We start from the raw sequence: 13,566 nt of genomic DNA on the forward strand, positions 1-13,566 counted from the left end.
CCAACAGGCGGATGGATAAAAAGTGGAGCGTGTGACGGCATATTATTCAGCCGTAAGCAGGAATGAACCTGGAATACAGTATATGCTAAGTAAAAGCAGCCAGACATAAAAAGCCACATATTGTAGGACGCCTTCTAAAGTTTTTTTAATGCTTACTTATTACTTTGAGAGAGAGACAGAGCGTGAGCGGGGGAGAAGCAGAAAGAGAGGGAGACACAGAATCCGAAGCAGGCTCCGGGCTCTGAGCTGTCAGCACAGAGCCCGACGCGGGGCTCGATCTCACGGACGGTGAGATCGTGACCTGAGCCGAAGTCGGACGCTTCACTGACGGAGCCACCCGGGTGTCTCGGGATGCCATTTATGTCGATATCCAGAATGGGCAAATGCAGACAGAAAGCAGACTAGTGGTTGTCCGAGGCTGGGGAGTGACTGATAATGGGTATGGGATTTCCTTCTGCGGAGATGAGAATGATTTGGAACTAGACAGAGGTAGTGGTCGCACAAGACCGTGAATGTACCGAATGCCCACTGAATTGCTCACTTTAAAACAGTTAATTCTATGTTAATGTTGCATCAGCTTAAAAAAAAAAAAAAAAAAAAAAAAAAAGAACAGGCAAAAAATTTTGAAAAAGCAGAGCGGGAAAGGCTAGGCTTGCAGTCATTATGATATAAATAAAGCTTCAATAATTAAAACGTTATAGGGGCGCCTGGGTGGTTTGGTCGGTTAAGCGACCGACTTCGGCTCAGGTCATGATCTCACGGGCCGTGAGTTCGAGCCCCGCGTCGGGCTCAGTGCTGACAGCTCAGAGCCTGGATCCTGTTTCAGATTCTGTGTCTCCCTCTCTCTCTGCCCCTCCCCTGTTCATGCTCTGTCTCTCTCTGTCTCAAAAATAAACGTTTAAAAAAAAAAAAATTAAAAAAAAAAAAAAACGTTATAGAACTGGCCCACGAACAGACAGGTTACTAATGGAATAGAAGGTCCAGAAATAAAGTCAGTTATATAAAGGAATTTGAAGGTGGTAAGATTAGTAATTTGAATCAGTGGAGAGCTTGAAACGAGTTTTTCAAAACTGGTAATAGGACAAACAGGTACCCTTTTGGGAGGGAAAAATGGTTCCTCCTTCGCACCTTATAGAAGGATGAATTCTAGGTGGACCAGAGATTTGAGCAGAGAAAATAAAACTAAAGGAATACTAGAAGAAAACATGGGATACGGTTTAAAAATGAGAAGCCCAGAAGCCAAAAATGAAAAGATTGACTTTTAAATGATTTATTAAAAAAATTTTTAACGTTTATTTATTTTTGAGAGAGAGAGTGAGTGCAAGTGGGGGGTGGGGCGGGGAGGGCGCAGAGAGAGAGAGAGAGAGAGAGAGAGAGAAAGATTTTGAAGCAGGCTTCAGGCTCTGAGCTGTCAGCACAGAGCCCAAAGCGGGGCATGAACTCATGAACCACAAGAGCATGACCTGAGCCAAAGTCAGACACTTAACTGGCTGAGCCACCCATGTGCCCCTATTTATTTTTATTTTATTTTTTGAGAGACAGAGAGAGAGAGAGAGAAAGACAGAGAGAGCCCATGTGCACACGTGAGCAGGGGAGAGGCAGAGGGAAAGGGAGAGAATCTTAAGCAGGCTGCACACCCAGCACAGAGCCTGATGTAGGGCTCAATCTCACGACCCTGGGATCGTGACCTGGACCGAAATCAAGAGTCAGCAGCTTAACTGACTGAGCCACCCAGGTGCCCCAGAAAAGAACGATTTGAAACAAATCCGCACGGCACATACGACCCTGAGAAAAGTCCAAAGACAAACCACAAATGGGGAAGGAATGTTTGCAATGTCGTACCTAGTTTGTAAAAAATCAACAGAAAGATGAACAACCCGCGAGGAACAACATGGGCAAAAGACGCCAAGCGGAACTGGAAAGGAAGCTTCGCTCACGGTAAGAGAGAGGCAAGGTGAAGTTATCTCACGGGAGAACCACTCGGACTGGCAAAGGTCACAAAGTCTGATGAAGTTTGTTGGCGGTGAGGCTTGTGGGGAAACACACTTTGAACCACAGCGTTCGGGGGTTAAACCCGTTGGAGCCCCAAAGAGGGGAAGGTAATTCACTGAAGCAGTGGTTACAATAGACAAAGACTGGAAACCGTTGATAAGAACGGCCTCCAAGATGCGGCATCATTAAATGGAAAGGAGAAAGGGGGGCTGGACAGCAGGGAGGCGTGGTACCATCCGGTACTTACGGGTTTGGATGAGCATAAACGTGTCTGGAAAGTAAACTGAGGTTGGCCAACGCGGTGCCTTTAGGGAGGGAACTCCGGCAATGCGGAGGGGGGACAGGGGTGGGGGGAGGCGGTGAGCAGAGGGCGGGCAGATGACGTCAAACAAAAAGCCCAGGGTCCCACCCAGCCCAGCAGCCACTCACCCTCCACAGTCTCCTTCATCCTGACCTTCTCCCCTGAAATGTCGTTGGACTCGATCATCTGAAAGAAGGCTCTGGTAAGAGGGATGCTTGGCCCCTGCCCCTGCCCCAGCCTGCCCACCTCACCCCTACACAGGGTGGCTCTCAGGGACTTGGTACGGTGGCAAGGATGTTCTCGGTCCTGCCTTCCTGACAAGAGAGGACCCCCGCCTGCCCCCAGCGCCCCCGAAGGCTGTTTGTGCAGCTCCCGTGTGAACACCTCCCACTCCTTCCTTTGTTGAAAACGTCTATTATATTAAACACATGTCTCCTTCCCTGGGACGCCCACAGAGATTAGTCCTGGAAGTCTGTTTCCATCATCTTCCAGAGGCAAAATCCCAGCCTTGGTTTCCACCCGTAAAACAAGCATCGGCTGTCCGAGGGCTGCGAACGAACGCAGAGCACGCCCCGGGGCCAGCTCCCGAGGAACTTTAATAAATGCTACTACTTTTTAATAATAAACCCAGAAACCAAAGAAGAAAAGATCAATTAAGAAAAAAAAAAAAACCTCTGAATGGCAAACATTAACAGGCTCCCCACGGCTTCTTGGAAAAAAGTTTTCAGCCTCCTGCCCAAGCAGGCTCTCCTCTGAGCATGCTGTCTGCCAGTCTAACACTGTGGATCAGACCGGCCCAGAGCGGAGCAGGCAGTCACCTCCATCAACCTGCCGCTCATACTTCTGCTCATACATCCCAAGCCCCTTTTTAAGTCTCAGCCCATTGTCTTTGCACTGAAACCTCTGCATCTGGGAGTCATGTGGGTCCCGGCCAAGGCCCCCGGTGTGTGGAAATGAAGAGAAGGGCCTTGCTGAGATCACTGCCCACTCCTCGGGCTAAGGTCTGTGACCGAGAGGAAGGGGCTGTCCTCTGGAACCACAGCAGTCTAAAACCTCCTCTGCTACAGGAGTCCAGTTGCTGGGGTCCCAGGCCTGACTACCCCTGCTCTGAGAAGGCAGTGAGGCCATTTGCACACAAGCTACTCAGAGACTGTTCCTTTTCGCTCTGCCCAGGATCCTGGGACGGCACTTGCTAAAACAGTCCCTCCCTGGGAGAAAGGGGGCAGAAAAGGCTGCCACCCTGGGAGGACAAGGCATCATGCAGGCAGGGCTCCTTTTACGAAAAAGGTATCCTGTTCCTTGAAACTCCTCAACACTTCCTTATTGCTGGAACGCTAACTTCTAGTTCAAAGGCACAAGGGGAATCAGAAACTCGCGAAGCCCCAGGGCCCGTATGAAGGCAATGACCATGCTGCCAGCTGTCCTTTGGGTAGGGTTTGACTTTTGTCATCCTGGGCACCCTTTGTTGGCCTCCAGCTGTGGGGCTGGACTTGACCTCTGCCTCTGGTGGGCGGGAAACCCTGGGAAAGTTTCTCCGTCTCAGCCTTGGTTTGCTCATCTGTGAAACAGAGCGAACGCTGACCTAGCAAGAGTTAAGGTGAGAAAAGGCAACGTCGGTCCTGACCCCCCTCCACCTCCCAGCGCCCACTCTGGAGGCCCCCACACTGTGGCCGCTGGACGGCTGCTCGGGCTCATCAGGACTGGCGAGAGGGAGCCACCCGCAGCTCAGGTCACCTGGGTCGGCATTAGGGTGGGAGACGGGACGCCCCCCCTGGGGACAGGCAGAGCTCGAGCCCCACGGAGCTCCCGGCTGCTGGCTCCTGGGGGAGGGCCGGGAGCCTGCGCAGTAGGACACGTGTGGGAGACGCAGAGACCCGGGGATCGGGAGGAAGCCTGTGCTCTGTGCTGGGGTAGGCACCTCTGCAGGCCTGGGCTGCGGGGACCCAGCCAGGTCAGCTCAGACCACCTCGGGTCCCCACGGTCACCCTGCACTACTGATGGAGGCACGAGAGGTGCCCTCCGTTCTCGCCCGGGCCTGGCTGGGAAGAGGGGGCCGGCCGACACCGGGGCCCCCGTGACTGTGGGGGGCTCCCCCCGCCCCTCCCCCCCCGCCCCCTCCCGCCCGGCAGGAGAGGCGGCCGCCTACGTTGCCGTGCTGGGATGAGCGCAAGGACTCCACGGCCTGCAGTCTGTTTTCGGCAACCAGAAGCCTCTCCCGCAGCCTCTCGGCCTCCTGCTTGCTCTGGGCTTCCGACCGCTGGAGCAGCTCGTGGTCCAGCATCTTCTTCTCGGCCAGGGAGATCTGCTCCTTGAGGAACTCGATGGCCTGCGCCTGGCCCCGGTACTCCGCGTCCAGCTTCTCCAGCTCGTGCACCCGCAGCTCGGCGTCGCGGCGCTGGTCCTGGGCCTCCTGCAGCTCCAGCCGGTGCTGGCTGGCCTGCACCTCCAGCTGGGCCTGCCAGTGCTGCCGCAGCCCCGCCAGCTCCTCCTGGGCCTCCTGCAGCTTCTGCCGCAGCCCCTCCTTCTCCTTGACGTGCACGGCGGTCTCGATGTCGTGCTTGGCTCGCAGGTTGCCCAGCTCCAGCTGGTGCTCCATCTTGATGCCCTCCATCACGGCCTTCAGCTCCCCAATCTCCTTCTGCTGGGCCCCCGGGCCCGAGTTCAGGGTGGCCTTGAGGTCCTCCAGGGACTTCTGGTGGTCCGAGGCCAGCGAGTCCAGCTTGGACTTCCAGTTGTCCATGAGCCCCATGTTCTCGCTGGTGGCCTGCTGCACCTTGGCCTTGAGGTCCACCACCTCCTGCGCGTACCTCTCGTTGGCCGCCCGCAGCTTCTCCACCTCCGCCTGGTAGGCCCGCAGGGCCTTCTCGTATTTGTCCCGCAGCACGCCGCTCTCCCTCTGGTGCTCCTTGCTGGCCGACAGCAGCCGCTCGCGCAGCCGCAGGGTCTCGGCGGCCTCGGGGTGGTCGGCGGGTGGCGGGCCCGAGTGCAGCAGACATTGCTGGAGCTCCTTGATCTCGCCGCGCCGAAGGCTCAGCTCCTCTTCCAGCTGCAGCACGCGCGACTTCTCGGCCACCGTGGTCAGCTGCCGGGGAGAGAGGGAGACGGAGGTCAGCGGGCCGGCGGGAGGGCGAGGGGCCGTGGCCGGAGCAAGGGCGGGCCCCGGCCCCGCGGGGGAGGTTCGTGGAGGGGAAGGGCGCCCACCCCGCCTGGGCGTCCCGGCCTCCGGAAGGACTCCCTGGGCTCGCGGCCCTGTGATTCCGGGACGGGACGGTCCCCGCTGCCCTTGGTGGCTTGGGACACATCAGTGGTTAAAAGAAACCACTTGTTGGAGGTTCTGGCTTTCTTTAGGAGGGAATTTTGCATTATCTGGCAGCCGGATGGGTCGATTCGCGGAGGGGCTGGCCAGAGAAGGGTCTGGTTTAATTGAGGCGGTACAAAGTTAATGCTCCCCGACCCACCTCCTGATGGAAAACGGAGATCAGAGGCTGCGTCTTCCAAAAACCCATTTGGATCACGACAGTGGTCGTGGATTTGGAAACAGTACATTCATCGACACGTTTTAAGTCTTTCGCTAACTTAAGGTGTTTCTGAAGGTGACCTGTAGTTCAATAAATCTGCTTTTGTTTTTATAATCAGGCTGAATCCTAGATCAAGACGCCTCAGTGTGGGGGGCTCCAGCCTGTCAACGTGACTGGGTCAGTTTCTGCAGGCAGAGCCTCCATGCACACGTGTGTGTACCACACGAGCACGTACGGTCACCCAGCAACGACCAGGGTGTGCAAAGGGACCCGTGTGTGTCTCCAGACTCCCCCCGACACACGCACACACTCGCGTGCCGAGGCGGGCCTGCAGAAACCGACCGTGGCTCGCCCCACAGCTCTCCCTGCTCAGATGGTTTGAACTGATCACTGCTAGCTGGCTGTTTAGCTCCACTGCCAGAACCGCAGCTGGGCTGGGCTGGCCAGCTGTTTGGACGTGGGTACCTGCACAGGGGGCCCGGCCCCGGGAAAGGTATGGTGGGCACCGAGGGGCCGGCGGGGCCCAGAACCCGGACCTGGGCCTTGGCAGGACCTCCCCCTTGCTCCAGCAGAGATTTCCCTAGTCTGCTGTATCTCACCAGCCCCACCCTGGGTCTGACACGGAACCTCACGCCCTATGGACATCCCCACTCCCCAAAAGCCCCAGGTCCTTCTGGCTGGCCCCTCCTGCAACCATAGTTAAGATCCCCTAGGGGGCGCCCAGGTGGCTCAGTCGGTTAAGCGGTTAAGCTTCAGCTCAGGCCATGATCTCAAGGTGCGTGAGTTCGAGCCCTACATCAGGCTCACTGCTGTCAGTGAAGAAAGAGCCTGCTTTGGATCCTCTCTCGCTCAAAAATAAACATACATTAAAAAAAAAACAAAAACCCCTAGGCTAGAGAAACTTCGGTCTGCAGCCCCCTGACCACCCGCCTTCCTCAGCCTCCCCAGCCCAGGGAGAAGGGAGGTGCCCCATATAAGGGGCAGGACGTTCCCGAGAAGCACCCCATTTCTGAACACGACAAAGCCTTGTTGTGGCAGTGCATGGGGCGGGAGGGGGGGGGCGGGGTCTCACAGGACATTCCCAGCCAGTGGGACCCTGAGCCAGGGCCCGAAGTCCCGGACAATCAAGACCCCCTGCTCCCCAATGGGCGTCACGTGGCAATGGGGTGGAAGGGTTCCCAAGCCTCGACTTCCCTCCTAGAAGGGGCTCAGAAGGCAAAACAATGAGGAAAGCAGCCAAAGACAGAGAAAATAATAAAACAGAGAAGCCGAAGGAGGCGTGATGGGGCCGGAGGGCGGCGTTACCCTGTTGTCGGCTAGTTCCCGGAGCAGACGCTCGGCCTGCGCCTTCTCCAGCAGCAGCCTCTGTTCCAGCTCCCCAATGCGCGCGTGCTCCAGCTGCGTCTGGGTCTGGTCCACCCGGGGCGGGTGGGGAGGCGGGCCAGGGGAGAGGAGTACAGGGCAGAGGAAGCCAGAGGAAGAGAGAGAAAGAGAGAGAGAGAGAGAGAGAGAGAGAGAGGCGGCGTCATCTTCCGTGAACAAGACAGGAGAGCGGGTCAAGGAGAGAGGGTGGCTCCCGGACAGAGGAGGTCTGGGGAGGGGACCGGGCTGGGTGGGTTTAATGGCAGAGGAGGGGCTGCCGCAACCCCGCCCCAGCCACCCCGCCCCTGGAGAGGGTGGCAAGAGGGCCCCGTGGGTTCCTGCCGTGCTCCCCAGGTGGTCAGTCCTTCCCCTGGCGGCTCTGGGGAGGGGCCCCAGCCTCCTCGCGCTCCCCATCGGGCTACTGCTCATTTTAGGCACAGGATCCTACACACAGGAGGCCCTCAGGATGGATGTGTCAGCAAATGAATCCAGGACTCCTGGCCCCGGGGGCCTGAGTTGAAAGTATAAGAACCAATCCAATGGGAAGGTTTTAAAAAAATCTGTCTACCCCCCTTGCAAGGCCCTGCTTCCCGCTGCCCTGCCCAGAGCCCGGAGGGTCAGTGCCCCCCCCCGCCGGGGGCCCCGCGGAGGAGGCCCGGTCTCCCAAAAGCACCAGAATGCTTTTGTCCTAGCTTCACAGGCCAACGAAGCCCGACGTTCTCAGGGCATCCAGCCTGGCATTTGGGTTTCCTCTAACAGATCTGCGAGGGTGGCAGGGGCCAAGGGTGCCGGCTCCAGGGCCCCCGGGGCAAACTGGAGACCCAAGTTCATGATGGGGAGAAGCCAGAGAGTCCTCCTCAGCCTCCCCCATCCAGGAGAAGCAGTTTAAGGCCAATCTGTGTGGCCATTCCGACGAGGCGGGACTTAGCCACACACATGCCCGTCTCTGGCAAGGGTGACGGGGACAGTGTAAACCCATCTGAGAAACACGCTTGCCATTCATACAGAGCTAGAGAGACGTTAACGTCCTCTGGCCTGTGATCTTATGCCTGCCAGTTTTCCTAAAGGAACAAGTGAAAAAGTACTCTCTCTCTCAAAGAGGGCGGCAGGCCACAGCGCTCACGAGCAGCCATGCTCCGTCTCTTCCAGAAAATTACAGGCTGACCGTGGTGTCTCCGGGGCCTCGCGCCCACCCTCCTCTCCCACAGAGGCTGGGCACCGCCACTCTGCCCGGGACCCACGCTAGGTGGCGCATGCCTGGTGGCTCCATGGGCAAGAAAGAGCCCGCAGCTCCCCATTTCAAGGCAGCTTTACTTGGTGCTCCCAACAGGACTCCCCACACCCCCCCACCCAGCCCCATCAACCACTTTCCCAACTTCTAGACTCCTGGTCTGCGGGTTGGGGTCTCCATGGAGGCACAGGGGGGTCCAGTGTAATTGCTTCAGATGCTTGTTTAAGATAAACGCAACCACCGGACCCCGGAGGGCGGAAAATAGCCTTAGAGGCTAGATTTTAGGTGGGGTTGAAGGACCTGGTCTTCCATCTGCTCTGGGGACACCAGGCAGGGTGGGAGGAGCGAGGCCACCACGTTCCTGCTTGTCACTCGCGGGTCCCCCGGAGTCGATGGTCGTAAAGCTACGGTCAAGCTGCGTGAGGCGGTGCAGGGGTGGCTGCGACTTTTGTCTGGTGCGCTAACTTTAGAACCCAACCCCCGCATAAGGGGCGTCTCAGCTGTCTCCCCGTGTCACAGGAGGGAGCGGCGACTCCAGAGTCAGAGCCTCGGGTGCAGAATCACACAACTCTGGCAGGCCCAGAACTCAGACGCCCCAGATGTCAGGACTGGTGTCTTTTCCCCTGAGCCGGCCTCACTCCATGGAGGGGAGACACAGATTTCTAGCAGCAACACGGGCCATCGAAGGAGGGTCCTGAAGTCGGGGACCCCCACTTCCTGCCGCAACTCAAATCCGGGAGCTCAGCCAAGCCTTACCTACGCCCTACTTGTAGCTCATCTTCCCCTCGCAGACCCTGTGTCCGCACCTTTGCGAGGCACAGAGCCACCGCCTTGGGGTACCCCTCGGGTAACTGAGGCCTGGAAACGTTCTTTAATGGGGGGAGCAGATTCCCCACCTGCCCTGGGGGCTCCCGAAGGTCAAAGGCACACATCACCACTCGTGACCTTCTCTGAGGTCTCACACAGCACAAATCAACAAAGAGGATTCTGAGTTCCTAAGCCCGGCCCTTAGTGTTACCGTGCGCTTCCCATGCAAGTGAAAAGTAACTAGCAAAATCATAACACGAGACCCCTGGATGATTAAACCACCACCACCACACCCCAAGAAGGTCACGTCTAAGGCGGCTACCTGACGTCCCCACTCAGGAGGCAGCAGGGAGCGGTACGCACATTTCCCTGATGCAAGGTGGCAAAGATCTGTTCCAGAACCATAAGACACGTCAGCAGCCCGTGGCCTGGGGTCGCCACCCTGGGAGAAGCACTTGCCCGCGCTCCTGACCTGTTCTGGCAGCGGGGACATAAGGGTGAGCGAGACAGAAAGGGTCCCGGCCCCTGCAGGGCGCCCATCGCGGGGAAAGACGCAAACAATGCAGTGCTACTGACAAGGCACCGGGTTGTGGTCGGACCCGGGGACAAGGCACCGGGTAGGGGGCGCGGGGGACGGAGAGAAGAGCAGAGAGGCAGAGGTGGCCTCTCTGAGATACAATTAGAGGCGAGGCCTGAAGGAGAAGCAGGAACCAGCACACGGAGAAGCTCAGAGGCAGAGCTGGGGGCGTCAGAGCAGCTCGGTGCCTGGAGCACAGGTGCACAAGGCTTGGGTCCAAGCGTCTTCTCTGGGCCACCCTGAAAGAGCCTCGGCTTATCTGGGGCCGTGGATCCGGACGGGTGAGCAGGGAAGGGAAGGGGCAGGGTCTGGTCTACCTTTTCAAGAGATTCGGACAGATATCTGCGGTCTGCTTTAAAAATAACACGAGAGAGGGCTGGGGGTGGGGGTAGCTAGGGTAAGACTGGCCGTGAGTTGATAATCACTGAAGCCCGCTGACGGGCGAATGAACCTACTTACGTAGGTTCAAACTTTCCCACCGTTAAAAATCGAAAGGCTGTAGCGGCACCTGGGCGGCTCAGTTGGTTGAGCGTCAGACTCTTGATTTCGGCTCAGGTCATGATCTCACGGTCCGTGAGTTCGAGCCCCACATCGGGCTCTGTGCCGACAGCGCAGACCCTGCTTGGGGTTCTCTCTCTCTCTCTCTCTCTCTCTCTCTGCCCCTCCCCGCTCATGCTCTCTCTCAAAACAAATAAATGAACATTAAAAAAAAAATTTAACAAGCTAGGGTGTCTGGCTTCAGCGTGGAGAATGGGCAGTGGAAGAACACGGGAGGAGACATAAGTGTCAAGTCGGGGTTGGTGCACTTGTCCGAGGCGAGGTGCTGTGGCCTGGCCCGGGTAGGTGGCCGTGGGGAAGAAGATAATTTCAGAAGCAAGGTCAAGGTCAAGAGGACTTTTTGACGGAGAGATGAGGGAAAGAGAAGATTCAAGACAAATCAGCCGTGGGCCCAACTGCTGAGCTGGGTATCGGAGGGCGTGGGGGGCAGGAACACACGGCATGTTTGGGACGCTCTACTGGGTTGAACGTCGTCCCCCCACATCTCACATTCACCCGGAACCTCAGAATGGCACTCTGTTTGGAAGGTCTTCCCGCACGTGGTTAGTGAAGAAGTCATCCTGGATCTAAGTTGGCCCCAAACCCAGGGACTGGTGTCCTTATAAGAAGGGCCAAGCCAGAGACACGGGAACACGCAGGGACGAGGGCCATGCGGCGACAGAGACAGTGACGCGGTCACAAGCCGAGGAACGTCGAGGGCTGCCAGTGACCCTACCGGAGCTGGGAGTGAGGCACGGAACAGATTCTCCCTCAGAGCCTCCGAGGGAAGCCAAGCCTGCCAATCCCTTGATTTCAGACTGCTGGCTTCCAGAACAGTGAGAGAGTAAGTCTGCGTTGTTTTCAGCCACCGAGTTGCGGTCATTTGTCACAGCCGCCCCAGGAAAGTGCTGCAGGCGGCGGTCGCCCCCTGCTCCTGGCGGAGATGGCCAGTAGGCACGCCGGTGTGGAGCTCGGGGGGAGACCAGAGGCATCACGGGCTCACAGAGGACACAGACTGGCACGGACTGGAAGGTCTCAGGGGCAGCGCAGACCGAGGGGCGAACGGACCCTTGGACAGGCCAACATTTCGATCAGGAAGGAGGCTAAGAGGCTGGAACTGGGGAGTGAGGCCAGGAGGGGGACAAGCAGAGAGAGGGGGTGACAGCTGGAGGGAGACCAGGAGTTCGCAGGAATGTTCTGGGTTTTATTTTTGACTCTTAAGATGGGTGGGGATGAGTGGGACGTTGGGACCATTTGTGTTATGGTCGTCACGAATATGATCATAACAAAAGCAGCAGCAAGGCGACTCCAGTGCCCCTTTGGCTGACTGTTGCCGTCTATTCCTGTCTCTCCCTGTGTCCCCCACTTGGAGCTGTAGGATCGGCTGAAGGGAGGGTGGCCAGGAGTCACACAGTGAGAGAGAGAGACACACACAGACGTGCAGCCTGAGCACGAGTCAAGCAAGAGAAGAGGGAAGTCCCTGAGCAGAGAAGGAAAGGGCTTGGCTTGGCTCCTGAGGCTATTTCTTGCTTTGCGTCCTTGAACTGCTGGTGACACTTCCCCGTAGTCTTCGAAGCGAGGAGGGGTCTCTGTCCCTTGCAACCACGGGCGCTTTTGCCAGAAGCCCATCCCAACTCCTGCAAGAGGGCAGCTGCCCAGCAGGAAAGCCAGCCAGACGCAACCACGCGACCGGTCCCCGTGGCTAAGAGGGAGACGTACAACAGATCGTCCTAACGCCAGGCTGGGGCTCCTACATCGGGGCTGCACCCCGACATCCATCCTTTAAAAAGGCTCAGGCAACAAAATCTGCTCCCAGAGGGGCAGCTGGCAGTGACCCTACACAGATCACACATGTCCCTCCCGATGAGCAAACTGAGGCCCAGGAAGGGAAGAGGCTGTCCAAGGTCAGTTAGGGCCCGGCCAGCGTGGGGAGGACTGAATCACTGTCCCCTGCCCCATCCGACAGCTCCAGGAGCCCTCGTCCCTTGTTGCCTCCCAGGGAGCAGGGAGGACCACAGCAGTGAGCCATTCCTGCCTGCCCAACTGTGGCCTCGTGAGCCCCGAGGTCTCCACACAGCATGGCGAGGAGAGCTGGGGCGGCGGGGGACGTTTACTGACCGATGGGAGCATCCCCCGTCCCTCAGCTCAGGAGGGTGTGGAACGGAGGGCGGAAGGTTCACCTCTGCCCAGACCACCCGTCCAGCAGTTGTAACTGAGGTGCCATCACTGGTCATCCTTATGGGCTGAGCTCAGGAACCAGGAGTCCTGGGTCCTGGTCCCGGGGACTGCTGCCTTGCCCCGTGCCTGGGTGACAACCTTTGGCTCTCTGAGGCTGTCTGGCCAGCTACAAGTTCTGTGACTCAACAGCAAGCTACCCCCAGCCAAAGTTTCACCCGGAATCCAAGAACCCAAGGGATACCTTTTAGGACTATTGTCCAACAAAGAAGGGACAGGGGAGTCCAGCCACTATGTCCTCAGGCCTCATCCTGGGGATACTCAGTTCATCCCGCCCAGGTGCAAAACAAAAGGAACCACGGCCCCTCTGGGGCTCCTGGAGCTGAGCCCTCCCGCCTCTGACACCCGAGTCTCTTGTGACCTGCCCCCTCCCCATTCTCCCAGGGGACCCTCCTGGGTTTCTCCCCCCACATGCCCCCAGCCCCCTCCCAAGGGGCCAGAGTTGCTGCCTGGACCTCAGGACCATCTGCCCTGCGAGGGCTGGGCCGGGGTTGCGGAGCGAGGCGGGGAGGGGCGGTCCTCTGGCCATTACCTCCAGGTCTCCCTTGGTGATGGATTCCTCCTCCACTCGGAACTGCAGATCCTCCACCTTCCTGCAGGGGGAGACGGGGCTGAGCGCGCGTCGCCCAGAGCGGTGGGCTTCGCCCAGTGCCGGCAGAGATGGGCCAGGCCACCAGGTGCTCAGGCCCCGCAGAAGGCACTGTCCCAGGGTCATGGCCGATGGGGGCAGAGCCTCCTGGAAAGCTCCGGGCCTCCCAAATTCCCACCGTGTGCTCTACTCAGAGGCCGCCGGCCTCCCTAAAATGGGGGCGTGGAAGCCAACGTCCTTCCTCCCTAGGGTGGCGGTGGGACCGGGCGGCAGAACAGGCTGTAAATTGAAGCACATTGGTGCTGGGAACCTCACTGCCTACCGAACAGACCAGTCTGCGGGGACAGAGGGAAGGCGGGGGGGGGGGGGTTTCTTCCCCTGCCGACCTCATTCTCATCCCCTCCCCTCAAAATCGGG

The 13,566-nt window shown here is 58.2% G+C and overlaps 1 protein-coding gene across 1 annotated transcript in view; it reads right to left on the reverse strand.

Moving 5' to 3' along the window:
* The window catches only part of CLIP2 (CAP-Gly domain containing linker protein 2), a 70,687-nt gene that overhangs the window by 7,148 nt on the left and 49,973 nt on the right, over nucleotides 1-13,566 (reverse strand). Inside the window, 4 exon segments of the mRNA XM_049638774.1 lie at nucleotides 2,422-2,479; nucleotides 4,440-5,375; nucleotides 7,117-7,221; nucleotides 13,093-13,153. Of these exon segments, the coding sequence (XP_049494731.1) occupies nucleotides 2,422-2,479; nucleotides 4,440-5,375; nucleotides 7,117-7,221; nucleotides 13,093-13,153 (1,160 nt within the window).

This window comes from Panthera uncia, chromosome E3 (assembly GCF_023721935.1).
Source record: "Panthera uncia isolate 11264 chromosome E3, Puncia_PCG_1.0, whole genome shotgun sequence".
Classification (NCBI taxonomy): domain Eukaryota; kingdom Metazoa; phylum Chordata; class Mammalia; order Carnivora; family Felidae; genus Panthera; species Panthera uncia.